We start from the raw sequence: 19,239 nt of genomic DNA, 5'->3' as shown, positions 1-19,239 counted from the left end.
CCATACTTTTTGCACCCACTTTTGCAAACTTGAAATGAACAAACAACAAAAAATAATGTATTTTTATTTGTTTGCTTTTGAGCTGGGAACATAATCCTTGGACTGCATGTTCTGTGTCCTGTGGAGGAGGGATCCAGAGACGGAGCTTTGTGTGTGTGGAGGAGTCCATGCATGCAGAGATACTGCAAGTGGAAGAATGGAAGTGCATGTATGCACCCAAGCCCAAGGTTATGCAGACCTGCAACCTATTTGATTGCCCTAAGTGGATCGCTATGGAGTGGTCTCAGGTGAGATTTGAGAGCATGATACTTTTATTTAATTAAATCTCAGGTTTTAACAGGTGCAGTGTTGCACACCTGTAATCCCAGCAGCTCAGGAGACTGAGTCAGGAGAATCGTAAGTTCAAAGCCCGACTCAGGAACTTAGTGAGGCTCTGGGCAACTAAGTGAGACCCTGTCTCAAAGTAAAAAATCAACTGAGGATGTTGCTCAGTGGTTAAGTGCCCCTGGGTTCAATCCCTGGTTAAAAAACAAGAAGAAAAACAACTTAGGTTTTAAGGAATTTTTGCTGTGTGCCCAACAATGTATTGGCCCACATGGGTAACAGAAGCTGTATGTGAATATGGTCCCTGTTCCTAAAGAACTCTGGAAGACAGAGGACAATATAAGAGAGACTAAATCATCACTGTGGGTAAGAATTTTTATTATTAGGGACTGTGGTAGAGCTGGAAGGAACAGGGGTCGAAATAGAGTTAGTCACAAGGTTTTTGCTGCCCTTAGTGCTTAGCCTTGAAAATATGTAAAATCTGAACAAGCAAGAGCCCAAAGAGGACTATGGCAGGTGGCCAGGCAGAGATGGCTGAAAAAAGGGAGGAATCACGTGAAGTGACTAGAAGTTGACAAGCCCATAATTCATCAAGATTGGAGAACCCATGTTACTATGAATTGGAACATTGAAGGTGAAAATGCTGACATGACATTTAAAAATGTGTCCTTGATCCAATCATATTAAGCTTTATGATATGTTTTGAAGAAAATAATGTATTTTAAGTAATTGAGGTGAAATAGCCTGACACTGGTATCTCAAGTCAGATTAGCATAGTTAATAAAATTTTTTTGAACCAGGGATTGAACCCGGGGTCACTAAACCACTGAATCAAAATTTTGAGACAGGGTCTCTCAAAGTTGCTAAGGGCCTCACTAAGTTGCTGGCGCTGGCTTTGAACTTGCGATGCTCCCTGTCTCAGCCTCTCCAGCCACTGGGATTACAGGCATGTGCCCCTGTACCCAGCAAGATTAGTGCATTTCTACTTTCTAGTGAGTTGAAAGAGTAGGCCTTCAGAACAAATAAAGTGCAAGAGGATTAGTCAAAGATGAAAAATGCAGGAGTGGTGTTCAGTATTTTAGTCTTAATGTTCCAATTTCCTAGAGAATCAGACATAATTGACTCAAGTTTCTCTAGTTCTTTTGTGGGATCTCTGTAATATACATGCATTAGTATATTTGCTCATCTATTTAGAATGTCAACTACCATGCTGGAGATAAGTGAAACTTGCTCCTACTTCCCAAAAGTTTAAAGCTCAGTTGCACAGATAGGCAAGCAGGCAAATAGTTGTGATACAGTGTAACAGCAGTCAGGAGATGGCCTTCTGCATGCAGTACTTCAGGGGTACAAGGTAAAGAGATTTGCTCCTCCAGAAGGTGTCAGAAAAGGCTCAGAAAGGAGGTAGCACTTATACTGGGACTTGTGGACACATGAGTTGGCTGGGTGAAGGACCACTTCAATCTTCTTCTGATATTCCAACTAAATGTCCCCCTGTAGAACTTCACCCATACTTATTAGGGTAGAGGTTACTGACTCATTTTTATTCACATAACCTCCAAAAGAAGTTTAGAAAATTGCATATCCATTTTTGTATATTTAGGTTGACATCTAAATTTTTTTATTATAAGTCTGAGTAATTGCAAAGAATATCATTTACAACATGCTGTGAATGCTGACATTTTAAAGTAAGAGTGTTATAACATGTTTAAAAATGTGTCCAGTGGAACCTAAATGTCATGATGATTTCTCTCTGTGCCATCTTTCATTTAAATAACATGAACAAACTTTTTAACAATTCAAATATTCACATATTTCTCCCCTTTAAATCACATTATAGAATTTTAACCTAATCTAATGCATTTTTTTGCCTTAAAGTTTCTTATTGATAACTCTATGGTACTCTCTCCAAGAAAGTAAATAGAGTAATTTCATTTATTTTCGTTTCCTGCGTCCACAAGGCTCTTAATGTTAAGAATGTTCCCCTAGATTCGGTTATTATTAAATATAATATCCAATCAAACCAACATGAGTTTATTTCAAATTTGGTAAAATGTGATTACACATAAAAAGTAAAATTTCATTTGAAATCAGTCTTTCTTCAAGATGAGTGAGTCTTTAAAAATGGTACATGTATCCATTACCAGAATGACACATGGGTTGAACAGTAATTTTCTTGTTAATGTTTATTGTTGGCTTTTTTTTTCCTTTTGTGTTACACACACACCCTTGGAAGACTTGATCACCTAAATAGACTGGACTTAAAGGAATTTATTTCAGCAAATTCATTTAATTCTTTTAATTCCTGAGTTATATGCCCAAATCCATGTGGTAGTCTATCATCAAAAAATCATTCTTAATGATTTGTCAGCTCACAATTTGCTTGAATTCTCTTTCCATATTGTTGAATGCAAAGAATACTGCCACAGTTGCAAAAGGACTTGTTACTCTGTCCCTAGAGATTTGCACTTTTTCAGTCAATTGTGCTTCTCCTACCTGCATAGGTAGCTAGAAAACATGCATTCTGTTGACTTAAGAGCTTGTATGCCTTCCCATAAATATCACCACTTTTTCATCATTTTTAATGTAAAAACAGTTTGTTAACCAGCTCATCTCATTCACTATCCTTGATTCCTAATGCCTTTCAGTTTTTTTTCAGAATTATATTCTCAGTGATAAGGATTTGCTCGCATTGGGATATATTCAGCTACAAAGAGAAGCTCTGGAAATACCATGGACTCTAGTGGCCTCCTTGGTAGGAGTCCAGCTTCTCAGAGAGGCTGCTGAAGAGGGGACAGTGTAGAAAGTGAAACCCATACAAAGGGGCACTACTATATTGATTCCATAGTTGTAGCAACTATACTACAGAAGTCAGTTAATGATAAAGGGAAAAAAAGGGATATGGGGGCATAGAACAATGCTATACTATCTGCTCATATTTCTGTGAACCTAACATGATCTCAAAACATGAAAGTCTGTTAAACACGTACATATTTGTACTCACCAACTATGTTAGTTATCCATTGCTATAATCAAACCTGACATGAATAACTAGAAGGAGGAAAGATTTATTTATTTCAGAAGTTTCAGCCCATAGTTAGTTGGCTCCATTGTTTGGGCAACGGAACATCATGGTGGAAGGGTGTGGGGAGGAGAGCTACTCACATCATGGTGCCTGGGAAGCAGAAAGAGAAGAAGGGGCTTGGAGCAAGAGATAGTCCCCAAGGGCATGCCCTCAAGAATCCACTTCCTTCAACTAGGTTGTATCTCCTAAGAGTCAGCTGCAAATCCCTCAATGGACTAATCCACTGATGAGGTCAGAACCCTCATGTTCCTGTTACTTCTAGAAGTCTCACCTATAAATATTGCCACACTGGGGACCACATTTTCAACATATGAGACTTTGGGGGACATTATGGAGCTAAACCATAACACCAATATATATATAGATAAATTAAAAAATAATATTGTAGAAGCTGGGCACAGTGGCACACGCCTATAATCCCAGCAATTCAGGAGGCTGAGGCAGGAGGAATGCAAGTTTTATGTCAGCCTGGGCAACTTAGCCAGCACCTATGTCAAAATAATAATAATAATAATAATAATAATGATTATATAGCTCAGTGTTAGAGCAACCCTGGGTTTAATCCCCAGTATGAGGGAGAAAAAAAGTCCTAGATTTTCCAAAGGACACAAAAACATTCCATTTATAGGGAATAGTAACTTTTAAATCATAAACAATTCAAAGAAAAAGGCTAATAATTACAAATTTCACAAAAAACTCAGAAAAACATTAACATGTTTTATCTAATTGACACATCTGTAGTATTTTTGCCTATATTGTTTAACTGAATACTCTTTGATGGTCTCTTCATGTGACCATGGCTTTGCAACATCAATTTCTGTACGCAGAATGGAAAGTTTAACACTCTAGCATGGTTGATTGAAATGTAATTTTTGTATTTATAGTTTAGAAGTGTTTCTTCCAGATTCACTCAACTTGTTTTGGATAATATCATATTAAATTTAATCAAACCTAAGAAAACCTGAATTGAGTTTCTTTGATATTTGATACAAAGCAAAATAAGATTTCAGAACATTTATTTTTCTTGTGCTATGATCTCATCTTAAATAGTTTGTGAATTGAGAATTGGAAGCAGGCTTGTATAGGAGGAGCCTGGAAACACAGGAATCTCAGAAAAACAGCCTCTGCCCCCTTCATTATATATTACTTATTTGGACATCTTTTATGTTTAATATTTATGTAGATCAATGGTTTTCTTTTGCATATGATAAAATAATGCCTTTGTAGACCTTTTCATGAAAAAGAAACTCACCGTCTCCTCATTACCTCTTTTGAAGTGCACAGTGACTTGTGGCCGAGGGTTACGTTACCGGGTGGTTCTCTGTATCAACCATCGTGGACAGCACGTTGGGGGCTGCAATCCACAACTGAAATTGCACATCAAAGAGGAATGTGTTATTCCCATCCCGTGTCATAAACCAAAAGGTAAATTTTTGTTGTTTTTAATTTAAATCAAATGATGTTTTCCAGATCTCATTCCAATATCACAGCTTTTCTATTTCCGCTTATTTTCTAATAGAAAGCGTTTTAATGACAGTGTGCAGTGGAGTTGTCCACCTTGATTAAGAAATTGAGCACATGTGATTTATTGAGGAGGCAAAACTGAGCCCCTGTGGATTTGGTACATAGAGAGTGGTTCCTATGTGTGCACACTTGTGCTATATACTTCTTTGATGCACATCAAATAATATGATACAGTTCCTGCCTTCAAGAAAATGAGGAGGAGAAAAGAAAGGGAGGAAGGAAAAAGAGGAAGAAGAGCAGAAAAAGGAAGAAGTGGCAGAGGAGGAGGCGGTGGAGGCAACTGTTTTGCTCCTCAAGATTTTTTCTCCTTTGTTCTCACAGTACTTTGTATACACTCCTCCACTGAAGCATTAAGTTTCTTGCAGGAGGAACACTGGCATGGTCATTATGTGTCATAGTGCTTGAAATGAAGATTTTTGGATCCCAATCGAGGACTATGAGTGCATTTAGAATTTCTCCAATAGTTCCTATCAGAGAAGGTTAACAAGTCTTGGCTTCATCGATCAAACATGTTCTCCTTTCTGTATACGATTACTTTCATGTATGTTAGGAAGGCACTATCAATCCTTATGACAAATAGCTTCCTTCTTGAAAGGGATAAAAGTTGTTCCCACCTGTTTATAAAGAGGATTCCTCTTTAGTATTTTAGAAGGATGTTAAAATTCTCCCTCTTTATTTTTGGGTTCATTATCTATTCAAATAATCTCACAATTACCATTCAATCAACACATACTTGACTGAGTCTGTCTCATCATTTGCCATGACAGGTGTACACGTTATATAACTGTCAGTAAAGCCCTTTCTCCTTTCTTTTGTATTCCATGGTACTTTCATAGACACTTTCTTATTATCTGTAATTTCCCTAGAGCAGCAGCCCAAAATTATTTTCTCTCTTATTTCACAACTAGATTTGTTTCTTTCCTCACATCTAAGGAGGCTTCAAAGGACAGAAGGAGGCACCAGTTTGCTCCTTTGTGCCAGATGTAATTACTAATCATCTCCCTTAGCAACAATTAAAGTCTGAGTAAACCATAGCACACACTCTCTCATACTCCCATTTTTTAACCTCCATGCTATTTGTTTTTCTCTATTAATTTCTTTGTTCAGTGGACAAAAGAATTTGTGGCAAAAGAAAGCAAGCTGATATTGTTGAAGTTAAGAGCTTTAATGTGCAAAGAATAGAAAATGGTATTGATTTATGAAAGGCATTTTTATGTTTAACTTTGAGAACACGTTCAAATGTATCATGGGGATCATTTGGGTTGCATTTTGTAATGTGTTAATTTAAAAACATGGCAGAAATTTTTATTTATTCCAGAATTCACCTAATGTACTGTGCTGAAGGACTCGACTTGCATTTGAAAATCATGACCTCTTTATTAATGACATTTTCAGCCAATAGTGATTCATATAGCCAAAAACTTATGATGAATAATATTTAAGCTTATTATTTGTGCTCATTTTTTTCTTAGAAAAAAGTCCGGTGGAAGCTAAATTACCTTGGCTGAAACAAGCACAAGAACTAGAAGAGACCAGAATAGCAACAGAAGAACCAATGTGAGTCCAGGACCCTTTGTGGGAGTAATCAGGGCATAGCCAGTTAACATGATATATGTAATTTTTGTACTCATCCGAGTGCAATGATACATTCAGTATCCAAATGACCTGGGTTTGCAGACTCTAGAGAGCTTGAGTTGGCTAGAATGTTTCTGTATTTCACAACTCAGCATCTCACTTTGGCAGTATCTGTGAGAAGCACAGAAAAGAACAGAGTTATTTAACTCAAAGCAGACCCAGTGTTCTGTTGCAATTAAGAGATTAGGGATAATTTCTAGATTAACACATGATTTAACTAAGGACCATGACAGTATTATGCAAACAAACCAGTCATTCCATAGTTAAATCTTGGCCAAACTCTACAAAACCAGTTATGATGAAGTGAATCCAGGTGACCTGAGTGCTTATAAGGAGCAATCCAGGGCTGATGTGGTATGGAGCAATGGGAAGCACATAGCATTATGGGTATCAGGACTTATATCAATTGCTATTAACTATGTGACCTTAGACAAGTCTTTATAGTTTCTTGTGTCACATTCTCCTTATTTATAAAAGGGGTAGGTTGAACTCAATCTCTCCGGGATCCATTCCAATTCAAAATTTCAGTGACTGCTATCCACATGGTACAAGTCTGGATTGCAGGTGTCAGTCGAAATGCAGAATCAAGAGCAAATCAAAGAAGCTCTGTGGAAGCCGAAATATAGGGACCAAAAGCAAGGAAGGAGCCAAGGTGCTCTGAAATTTTTAGCACAGAAGTCTATTAGAATAGCTGCACCAATGATAGACTCAAGTAGTGGATACCTGGTTCCATGTCAGACATGTTGAGTCTGTGGCAATGAGAAGCTATCCACAGAGAACATGTAGAACATGCAGAATGAGACAGGAGAGGGGATCTCAGCAGCAGTCTGGCCCATTTCCCTGAGAGATCAAGCCCAACCTGCCCCTTTTGTAAATAAGGACAGTGAGACACAGAAACTTTAAAGACTTCTCTAAGGTCAGTGAGCAGTGGTGGTTAGTGAGCAGTGGTGGTTCTAAACTCTAATCTGCATGGTACTATGGGTCCATTTCCCCACACTAAGGCAGCTCTGGGACTATTTCCTCATAATAGCTCATACATTTCTTTTTTAGCACCTTCAGCAATGGGCAGATTTTCCCACTCATTCTTACATTGAACAACCCAAATTATTTGCGGTACTTTTTTTTTTTCTCCTGCTGAGCCAAAATATACCTCCTTCTAATTTCTGTTTTCTGAAACAGAAAAAAATAAAAACACCACACATCTACTTCCTATTCCATGTGACAAGTTTTTCATAAATTTGAAGAAAGCTGTCGTGGATCCCAAGAGCTTTGTCTTTTCCAAGCTCATCATTCTTAGCCTTTTCAGCAGTTTCCATGTGTTGTTTTTAGATCCCTTACCAACCTTATGGCTCTTTTCAGAACATTCTCTCATTTATCAATGTCCTTTCTAACTGTGGTCCAGCCCAGCTGTGAATCCCAGGAGACAGTGGCTTGCTTCTCTGTGAGAAGGCGCCATGCCTTTAGTGATCAGGCCAAGAGCATTGGCACATCTCAGTGATGACACAGACAGACTTTTCCACATAGACCTATGTCAGGCCCAGAAATGACCACAGAAGACACTGGATGCTGTGAGGGTGAATGACCCCAGAGTGATTGAAGGAAGGGAGGAGTGTTGGGTTCATGTTAGAGCCCAGAGGTCTAGAGGATCAAGGGGAACCAGAAAAGATGGGCAGTGGCGTAAAGTAATGTGTTCAAACCATGAAACCTCATCATTACAGAGACTGAAGGAGTCCAAGGTTCAGGAGGGGTAGCAGATAGGATTCAAATCTCACAAAAGGTCAAGGAAAAAAATGGAGGAAGGAGAGAAAGTAAATTGATTGATAGGAAATTCATTTCCAGGTGATTTTACAGTAGTATCATTCAAAGGTCAGAGAGGGAAGCATTGTGGATATTTTAAGAAGTGAATTTCCAAATATGAAGGAAATGAGACAATGAGTAATTGACTCCTAAAGGAAAGAGTGAAGATTGATAGGCTGATAGAAAAGAGTGTGTGTATATATGTGATTTTTGGTTGTCATTTTTCATTTAAAGTTAGGTCAGTCTTGACCTATTAAAAAGATAATAAGGATTTTATGCAAGTAAATCAACATCTGTAGGTTTCCAACTGTATGAGGAAGGCGTTGGGCTAAACTGCTAGAAGCCACCTACCCACCCACCCACCACACACACGTCTGTGGTCCTGCAAGGAAAGTCATAAACTTTTTAGTCCAGAACAGTTCTGGGTCCTACTGGGTCCTGATGATATTTACCAAAATCTTTCCCGGTTTCAGATCCTTCTCCGTTTCTATTGCCATCCCCATCCAGGACCTGAATTTGCTTACCAAGATACCTACCACAGCTTTCTCATTTGTTCCTCACTTGTTCCTCTTCTACCCTCCATATAGCCACCAGACTAGTCTAACTAAGGCACAGATCTGATTCTTCCTTTGCAATATTCAGAATATCCAAATGCATCCTCATCACCTAAAGATTTATCTTTGTTCAATAGGCCAGCACTTTAAAGGGAATTGCCCTTCCTGGGCCCAGTCCCTTCCCTGGCCAGTTTCTTGCTTTGGCTTGAATGGGACACTCAGCCGCACAGACCTGTTGGCTGTTCTTGCCTATAGCAGAATGTCCCTCACCTCCACCCCTTTCACTGTTCTTTCTTATCTGTTGAAAATGTGCCCTTCATATTGTGTTCTTAAAAACTTCTATATTATAGAAAAATTTAAACCTGTATAAAAGAATATTATAATGGACCCCCATGTGCTCATCACTCACTGTCAACAACTGTCACCTCAAAGCCACTCTTTTTCATCTATGCCACCAATACTGTTCCCACCCTGACAGACATGACAACATGACATGTCACTCATAAACACTTCAACATGCATCTATAAAAAGGAAGGAGTATTTTTTATAATAAAAATATCATTTTTTAAATGGTTGTCCTCAAATCACCTCTATCAGAATCACCTGTGTTACTTTTTAAACTCTGATTTCTGTTTCAGACACTGAGAGTAGAGACCTATTACCAACTTTTTTTTTCTATTGGATCTGTTTTTTTTATTATAGTAAGACCTTCTCAGCATAAAATTTACCATTTAACCATTTTAAAGTAGACAGTTCAGTGGCATTACATACATTTACACTGTTGTTCAATCCATCTCCAGAACTTTTTCATCATCCCCAACATAAATCCTGAACCCAATAAATAATAACTCCCCATTTACTTGCCTCCTGCTCCACCCCCAGACCCTGGTACCTTCTATTCTTCTTTCTGTCTTTACAAATTCCAGTCACCAGCATTTTTAAACAAGTACCCTGGGTGACTTTGAGAGGTGGGTGGGGTATGTATCCAATTTGGAGAACCACTGGATCAGATGCTCCCAAAGTCCCTTCCAAAATCAGAAAATACTGTTCATATTATTGAATTAGAAAAGGGCAGTGCAACATAAGCTACTGTGGTTCAGCTCATAGTCATCCCAAACCTATAGTTTCCATCAGCCCCACTGACTTTACTGGGGATTCTTCCTCCCCTGTCCACAGAGCAGAGCTAATACACTCTTTACCCCTGAAGGATGCCACCACCCTTCTCTCCCACCCTGGGAGACTGGGCCAGCAGCACCTGATCCCCCAACGTGCACAGCTGCCTCTTCCCTATCTTCCCACATCTTCCCCTCTGAGGGCTCCATGCAATCTTCCTGTGCAGTTCACACCGCCTGCCAGTTTCTGGCCTGTTCCTGGCCGTCTGGTGTAAAGTTTATAGTTTCCTGCCACTTCTGACTCTGTTCATTCTCTCAGTTTCCAAACAAAACCACAGCGTATCTCAGCTTCCAGTTCATCCTTTTATTACCACTGTCTTTTGTGGCTTGGGGATGCTTACTGTTGACAATGGACGAGGAGATGAGCACAGCTGTATTTTAGATCCCTGGAGGAAAGCCTGCCAAACCAGCCTGGAGAAGATAAATATTTCTGCTTCTATGGTTTACCATGGCCCAAGCTCTGAATTTACATAGGGAGCGGATGTTCAAAAGGCTTTTTTTTTTTAATTAGGAAAATAAAAATTATAGCTTAGCGTATAAACTTAAGCCAAGGGAACTGTAGTTTTGACCTTAGCTTTCAGCTGTGGTATGTGTCCATGGTCAATATGGTTCATCGGTTGGAAGTTGTTTTAAGTTCCTCCCTGGAGCCTTCTCCAATTCTATGGGATTCTCAACACTCTGCAGTTTTGCTGTCCGAGCTCCCATTTTTCATATGTGAACACTAAAGAAACCAGACAGTCACTTTGCATGGTTTCTTCACTACTATTTTAGCTTCTCCATTGAAACTGAATTTGCCAAAATCAAATTAGGTTGTATGCCAGGAATCTGTTTGCTAAACAATGACAAATATTGAGGGCTTCTTTTATGGCAGACCATGTTTAAGGGTTCAACATGGATTATCTTGCTTAATTCTCAATTTTCACAACAACCCTATAATATTATTATTGTCTTCAATTTGGGCAGAGGAAGCCAAGGCACAGAAAGAATAAGGAATTGTCCACCATTTCAGAGCTATCCCGTAGTGGACAATGATTCTACACTATTGGTGCAAGTTGAGCATCCCTAATCCAAAAATACAGAACTCACAGTGCTCTCAACTCTGAAGCTTTTTGAGCATAGATATGATACCACAAATAGAAAATTTCATACCTTACCTCATGTGATGGGCTGTAGTCAAAATGCATTAAAAATATATACTAAGATTATCTTTAAGATATATATGTATAAAGATTATAAGAAGCAGATGAATTTTGTGTTTATACTTGGATTCTATCCTTTAGATAGCTCATTAAGTATATGCAAATATTCCAGAATAAAAAAAATTTAATATCTGAAACACTTCTGGTCTCAAGCATTTTGGATAAGGGAGACTCACTCGGTACTGGGAAGAGCTGCAGTTTCATGTCAGATGACTCCAATTCAAGTCTCACCAATCCAAGGTTGGGTCTAATGGAGTAGACAGAGAAGTGAGTGCTATACTATGGTATTTTATGGAGTGTAAGATTATAGGGTACTGCGATTACCTTATGGTAGGATGACATCATGTATCCTTAAGAATCAGGAATGGCTTCCTGGGAGAGATCATACAGGAATTGAGATCCTAATGTCCTGAGGTGTCAGAAGAACAGCAATTCAGATATTTGGAGTAGCTTGTGTGCAGACTGTTTAGGTGGCCTGAGTGTGGAAACAAGCCAGGGGGTGGAGTCAGGCAGTGACAGCAGCAGGGTTGCAAGTGGAGAAGTGAGCAAGTTCTGGAGATGTTCTGTGGTTCGTTAAGGAGCTTGGATTTTTCTGGAGGCAGTGGCTGCCATTGAAGGAAAAGAACCTAATTGCTACTGGGTTGCATTATAGAAAGATCTCTCTGGCTGCCTGCAGTTTGTTTCTGATTATTCTCTGTGATAAACAAAACAGTAACAAATCCCAGATGACACATCTCTAATTGTCTCATTAGGAAATATTTTCTGGAGTGGAGTTTCTGGGCCAGAAAACAGGCAGACACATTGAAGGCATTTAAATTCTACAGTCACATTTCCTTTCAGAAAATCGGTACTGATTTCTCCTGCCAGCAGCAGTACCAAAGCTCACCTTTTTTCCTGAAACACCTTAATTAACATTGGAAAAATTATCTTTTTTGGGGGGGTGGACTGGGGATTGATTCCAGAGATGCTTTACCACTGAGCTACATCCCCAGCCTATCTATCTATCATCTATCTACCTATCTATCTATTTATCTATCTATCTATCGATCGATCTATCTATGTATTGAGACAGGATCTCACTAAGTTGCTCAAGGCTGACCTTGAACTTGTGATCATCCTGCCACAGCTTCCCAAGTTGCTAGAATTACAGGCATGTGCCCTCAAGCCCTGCTGGGAAGTTACCTTTTTTAAAAATACTCTTTTCTAGTAATCTTTATGGGTTTATATTTTACACTGATCCAGGAGGAATTTACTTTGACATATCATATGCAAAAATCAGTCTAACTTAATTTCTTCCCAAACAACTTCATAACTTAGCACCATCTATTGAATAAACTACTCATTTTGATTTTAAAATGTCATCATTCTGTAAAGTATGGCATTACTGGTGCCATACTATTTGAATTATCTTATCTTTTTAATCAGGCTGTGCAGTTACTCTTAATTGTTATTTCTCTTAAAAATGTTCTTGATTATTCTCACTTAACATTCTATAAAATTTTAGAGTTGTATTGTCTGTGTCTGTCCCCTCCCATACCCCTGCCCAAATTGCCTTAGATGTCAGAACTGGAACTGCATTATTTCTAAATTAAGCAAAGGAGAACAAACATCTTTGTAATTTTGAGTCTTCCTGTTCAGGGAAATAAAGTGTACTTTGTCTTTGGGCTCAGAATCTCCTCAGGTTTTTATAGTTTTAGTTGTATCAGGTCTGCATATTTCTAATACATAACAAACTCATGGATCTTAAGTAATTTTTCTTATACTTTGAAAGGTTTTTCTCATTTGTAAAAATAAGAAAATAATGACAATTCCTGAAGTTGTTGTGTAAATTATATTAAATAATACATGTAATATGCTTAGCATATGGCATGGCAGCAAACATTGTTAGCTGAATTCTGGGAAAACTGGTAATTTTAGGATATGTACTATATATCTGTATTTCTTTACAGATACACATACATTTATAGTTATAGACTACTTTATTAAATTCTTTTATTTTTTTCCGAAAAATTTCAGTTGATTTTACTGTTTTTTCAAAATTATAAGGTCATCTTCAAATAGTGATATTTATGTCTGTTTATTCTTTCCTAATATGTGCATCTGCTTTTCTGACCTTCTGTTTTATTTTAATTTGTATTTTAAAATCTCATTTTGCTTATCCTTATACATTTTATGTTTCTGAAGTCATTTGATTTTATTTGTATCTTCTATGGTTTTATAAACCAGAGACTCTTTTTAATAGAATTTAATCCATTTAAATTGGTTACCATTACTAAATAGTTATGATCTCCATTTTCCATCACCAACAAAGTTTTCTTTGTAGCCCATCCCTCCTTCTACCTTCTAATATCTTTACTTCTTTTCTTTCTTTCTGAACACCATATTAACTTCTAAGTCCTCCCTGTGTCATCAGTTTGATCTTCAGTCATATCTTTTCTGCTTTTTTTCCCTTGTTCTGAATTACTTCTTTTTTACATCTTTATTTTATTTTTATGTGGTACTGAGGATGGAACCCAGTGCCCTGCGCATGCCAGGCAAGTGTGCTACTGCTTGAGCCATGTCCCCAGCCGCTGAATTACTTCTTAGATTTTTAATTGTCTTTTTACATTTCACAGTTGGTTTCCTCAGCTCTGCGGTTTTCTATTTTATTCCATTGTTTCACTTCTCATATCTTAAGCTCCCACGTGAGTGAATTGATGTTCTTAAGGCCTTCTCTTGTGCAGAGATGCAGGGAACACACTGTTGTCCTCTGGGTGTGTTTCACCTGGATGTGGCTCTTCAGTGTTCTCATATGACTACGTTCCTTTCTTGCCTTTAAAAAAAATATTACTAGGAGTAGGAGGGAGAGAGTAAGAATTGTGTGGATATAATAATAAGAAGAAGTAATACAGATAAAATCATATTAGATATACATATCCAAAGTCCATCATTTGGTCACCCTTGATTTAGTGGGTAATAATTTAGGATAAGAAATAAATGCTTCATTCAGCCAGATTGTGAAATACCTTTAATATTTTAAAGAAGATTCAGCAGCTTAGTGCATTAAATATGAAAGAATATTAAAGCTTTGTGCATTTTGCAAAAGGCATATATGATAGCCTATAGGTTAGCCCCTAAACATTGAAACATTCTTTACAACATCTCTGTACAACATCTGTTGTAAAGAATAAGCTCATGGGGCTGGAGTTGTGGCTCAGCCGTACAGCGCTCGCCTAGCACATACGAGGCCCTGGGTTCGATCCTCAGCACAACATAAAAAGGTATTGTGTCCAACTACAATTAAAAAAAATATATATATATATATATATATATATATATGAATAAGTTTGCAAAATATTCACTGAATAAATATTGGTGAAAATCTCCATATTTTAAAATAAATTAAAGGAGGTAGAAGGAGGGATGGGCTGCAAAGAAAACTTTATTAGAATTTAAACTCCTATTAGAATTTGTGTCTACATGATGATTTATTTATTACTAAATATTGAAAACATAAACTTTTGTAACAATAGTTTGTTCTTATCATAGCACAGAATTTGATTTTTTTATACAGATGCAAGAGTAGGGCATAGTTTTTTGTTTTCTGTTGTTTATAAGATCTGAAAGTTTGTTAACTGCATAATAGATAGTTAACTGCATAATAGAAGTGCAGCACCCCAAATGAATTCCCTCTGAAGGCAGATACTTATGTTTTCCCTTGTTGATTGCCTGACACTACTCCTGTTACAGCCTGTGTGTGACCTCCTTTCCTGGCCCTGTGATTTTCCTTAGGTTCATTCCGGAACCCTGGTCGGCCTGCAGTACCACATGTGGGCCGGGCATACAGGTGAGAGAGGTCAAGTGCCGAGTGCTGCTCACATTCACACAGACAGAAACTGAGCTTCCAGAGGAAGAGTGTGAAGGCCCCAAGCTGCCCACAGAGCGGCCATGCCTCATTGAAGCTTGTAACGAGAGTCCTGCATCGAGAGAGCTGGACGTCCCTCTCCAAGAGAAGGACAGTGACATGACTTACGACTGGGAGTATGCTGGCTTCACCCCTTGCACAGCAACATGCTTGGGAGGTACTTGAACCTTTGCTTATGGGACAGTTATGTCATGTTTTTCTAGTTGTTTGAGAAGTTACCAAATTGGGTAAGCAAGATAAGCACACTAGCAGAAGTCTAAAGGGGATAAAGTCATTCCAACAACTGAAAACTAGGCTTTTCTATCATGTTTTTTAGCTATTATTTTAGAAAGGCAAAAGGTAATGGGATTGTATCCTAATAAAAAAAAAAATCGTATGTTTCTTGGGCAGTAAGGATCTGCATAACTGAGATGGGTTGGGCCTCACTGGCTAACATTGGATAGATAGGGAAATGCAGAATGGATAAGTTGAATCCATCTGGCATTGAAAATACACATCGAGGGAGCCTTGAATTATCACAGAGGATGCAGCTTTTAGTCAGAGCTTGTCCTGCACATTGGGACAGGAACCAGGGCAGAAGGAACCAGTCACCATGATTTATATGTGTGTGTAGGTATGGATGACATGCATAGGCAGGAAGCCCTGTTAGGATTAGGAAGGGTTTGTGTAGCCTGACCCCTCAGGGTACAGAAGTCTCCCTCTGGATTATTTAAGCACTACAGGATCCAAAAGTGAGCAGATGAGCAGGAAGCAGACATACAGATAGCCATTCTTTAGGGCTCTGTTGAAAGGAATAGAAATTGTCAAAAGGAAAGCTAGTTCTTTTACCAACGTGAAAGAGATAGCCTCTCTAGCAACCCAGGGCCCTGAACACCCTGTCCTCTGACTCCTCCTCGTGGCTTCTAGCCAGCTGCTCTAGAACTTACCTGAGCATATTCTGAGTCAGTCCCAGCCAAAGCAAGGAACATACAGGGAGCCACTGCCTCAGAGACACTGGCTCAGAAGATCCCTCCTCTCCCCCAGGGCGTCCTGTGTCCTTTGCTTGGAAATCCTTATTGATCTTGGAGTGCGTTATATGTGAGCCCCTCACCTTTTGTTTCCTAAGCTCTTGAGACTGAATTTTCAATCCTTGCCATAATCCACGCTCCATAAATCAATGGTATCGACCTATTCTTGTTGCTATGTGATTCAACCCTAAACCAGCCTATCCTTGACACCTCTTCTCTAAAATTGCCAGAGTGGCATGTGCCTCAACTGGAGGCCTCATCCAGCCTTTCACATGGAGGGAGTCACACGTCTGGAATTTAGGAGAGGAATCCTTAGCTGCCTCTGGAGTCTTTCTTCCTGTCTTGGGAAGAAAGACTTCTCCTTAGTTCCTAGAAGTTTATTCCATCCAGCTAGGAATTTAGCCTTTCTGGTTCTTTTGGAGCTTACACGTTTGCTGTGTCTCTTCCCTCCATGACACATAGTCTCAGTTGCCCCCAACACTGCTTTGTGTCTGTTCCTGCTGAAAGCTTAATCCTCTCCCTCCATGTTCAGGATCCTGGATACCTCTTTATGTATGTATGGATGTATGTATGTCTTGGAAATCTTAGCACTGACATGCCCTTGGCAATTTGCAAAGTGGTCCTTTCTCTCCACGAGCCTGGGGAAACCCTGTAGAGATAGCCACTGACAATCACAGAATCACTGTACTAGGTGCCTGGAACTTTCTACTACATAAATGCAAAATATAAATATCTGCACCACTTCTCAGTCACCACATTGCTGCAATCTTATCAGGGACCTGGAGCTGTATCCTTCACTAGGAAAACAGTCCTCTTATTGCTTGCATACCCCCCAATCTATTTCATTAATCTCAAGCTTTTAAACATTGTCATTGATAAAAATCTGTGTATCTTCTATTACTCTGTCATCCGTGATTTCAGTTCTTTTCCTCTCTATATGGGAAAACACAATATGTTGTACCTTTAGAACTCAATAGACCATTTGGAATGGAACCCCCCAAAAATGACCAAGTCAATTCTAATTCAGTTGGGAGAGTCAATTCTAATTCAATTCTAATTCAGCTGCTGTTAGACCTCATTTTTTGGAGCCTGATACTAAAATGCTAGCATTTGCTTTTTTGTCCCCAGCACCCACTGAGATGACTGTGGACTCCCCTTCCCATATGAGTGCACCTGCTGGAGTGATTTTCTGATTTTTTTCTGTAGTAGTTTTATTGAGATATAATTTACAATTATATAGTTTATGGATGTGAAACATACAGTATAGTCTTTTTTTAGTATATTCACAAAAGATGTGTAATCATCAACCTAATCAATCTTAGAACCCTTCAAACTCCAGTCCCCGGCAACCACTGATCTACTTTGTGATGGTTCTAGATATTTCTTTTAGTGGAATCCTGCAATATGCGTCTATTATTGGCTTCTCTCACTTTTAGCTTAGTGTTTTCATGATTCATCCATGTTGTGTCATGTTTCAGGACTTTGTTCCTTCATATGGTCAAATGGTATTCCATTATGTGGTTACACCACATTTTATTTAGACATTCACCAATTGATGGCAGTTGGGGTTATTTTCATGTTTTGTATATTATGCTATGAACATTCATGTAACAATTTTTTGTGTAGGCATATATTTTAATTTCCCATGAGTATGTACTTAAGGGTAGATAGAATAACTTTTTTGTTTGTTTGTTTTTTATTTTATTTATTTATTTATTTTTTATTAGTTGCTCAAGACAATACAATGATCTTGACATATCATACATTTGATTCAAACAGGGTATGTGCAGATTGCAGGATCACATTGGTTATACATCCATGTGTATACATACAGCAATCTATTTAAAGCATAAATGTTTTATGAAACAATGTGAAACTTGACTAATTGAGATTATTTTTATCTTCCCAGTGGACCTTTTGTCCTGCTGTGGGAAGAAAAAATGTGAGAAATGCCACTCAGTATGCAGATGCATATTTGATTTTTTTCCCCCCTTGTACTAGGGATGGGATCCAGGGCCTCTCACATGCTAGACAAGTGCTTTACCCCTGAGCTATAGGTACTTTCTTTCTGCTGTAGTCTTGTAAATCTGGAATTTGTTTTACAAAATTTGACAGAGCTCAATTTGGTAATCTTTCAACACTCAGTTAAGCATCCTCTTAGCCCTGTAAGGGTGTACTTTACTGTGCAATTCTGGGATTAAAATGAACCTTGAGCACCCACTAACCTAAATTTTACAGTTGAGGAAGCTCGGAGAACCCTTGACTACCTCTTAAGTGAAAATGAACTACTTGATTGTCATTCTTTAGAAAGGATTGGTTAGTTGAACTATATATGTGAATATAATAAGCTTTATAACTTTATAAAAAGTTATGTTTTTAATTTCTTGGGTTCAAGTTTAAAAAATGAATAAACTCTATAAAACTGAAGAGCTAACTGTGGAATCAAAATTCTCTACAAAAACTGGAAATTGAGTGCTTATTTTGTTAGACCCTATGAATTTTTACTGAGTTCTGTGCTAAATATCAGGAATATAAAATGAATAAGATAAGTCTTTGATGGAGCACAGATTTTGGTTATTTTGATTTCATTATTTCAAACACATTGCATATAATCACTGACATTTGCCTCTCTGTGACCTATTTTATCATAGTTCTAGAAGCTGAGCCCCCACAAATCCACTTACATGTGAATGTGGGCTTTTAAACCCTCACTTTGGATAGCAAAGAGGACAAGCTTGTGATGACTGACATCACAGTGAGATGAAATTCTCAAAGCCATGAAGTTATTTCTTAAATACCCCTATTCTGGTAGAAGAGTAACAAATAAAATTGTGAAAACAAAAATTTTGGCCACATCTTCAAATTCTGTATATTTTCTAGCTTATCTTCACATCATAGGGGAAATAAAACCGTTTTTTGAAATTGTTGCTGCATAAGTCTTCTTTCACATTAGAGTAGCAAATAGCAAGAGAGTTCTTTTTTAATTCCTGAAAGTGGGATGAATCCAGGCATACTCAGTCTCCAGCTTCCATAGTGCATG

The 19,239-nt window shown here is 38.2% G+C and overlaps 1 protein-coding gene across 1 annotated transcript in view; it reads left to right on the top strand.

Annotated features, from left to right (window-relative positions):
- Nucleotides 1–19,239, top strand: part of Adamtsl3 (ADAMTS like 3) — a 320,152-nt gene that overhangs the window by 189,475 nt on the left and 111,438 nt on the right. The window contains exons 13-16 of the mRNA XM_005320199.5: nt 83–287; nt 4,684–4,831; nt 6,403–6,487; nt 15,060–15,349. Of these exons, the coding sequence (XP_005320256.1) occupies nt 83–287; nt 4,684–4,831; nt 6,403–6,487; nt 15,060–15,349 (728 nt within the window). The remainder of the gene's footprint in view (nt 1–82; nt 288–4,683; nt 4,832–6,402; nt 6,488–15,059; nt 15,350–19,239) is intronic.

This window comes from Ictidomys tridecemlineatus, chromosome 5 (assembly GCF_052094955.1).
Source record: "Ictidomys tridecemlineatus isolate mIctTri1 chromosome 5, mIctTri1.hap1, whole genome shotgun sequence".
NCBI lineage: Eukaryota > Metazoa > Chordata > Mammalia > Rodentia > Sciuridae > Ictidomys > Ictidomys tridecemlineatus.
This window is presented reverse-complemented; position numbering and strand designations above follow the sequence as displayed.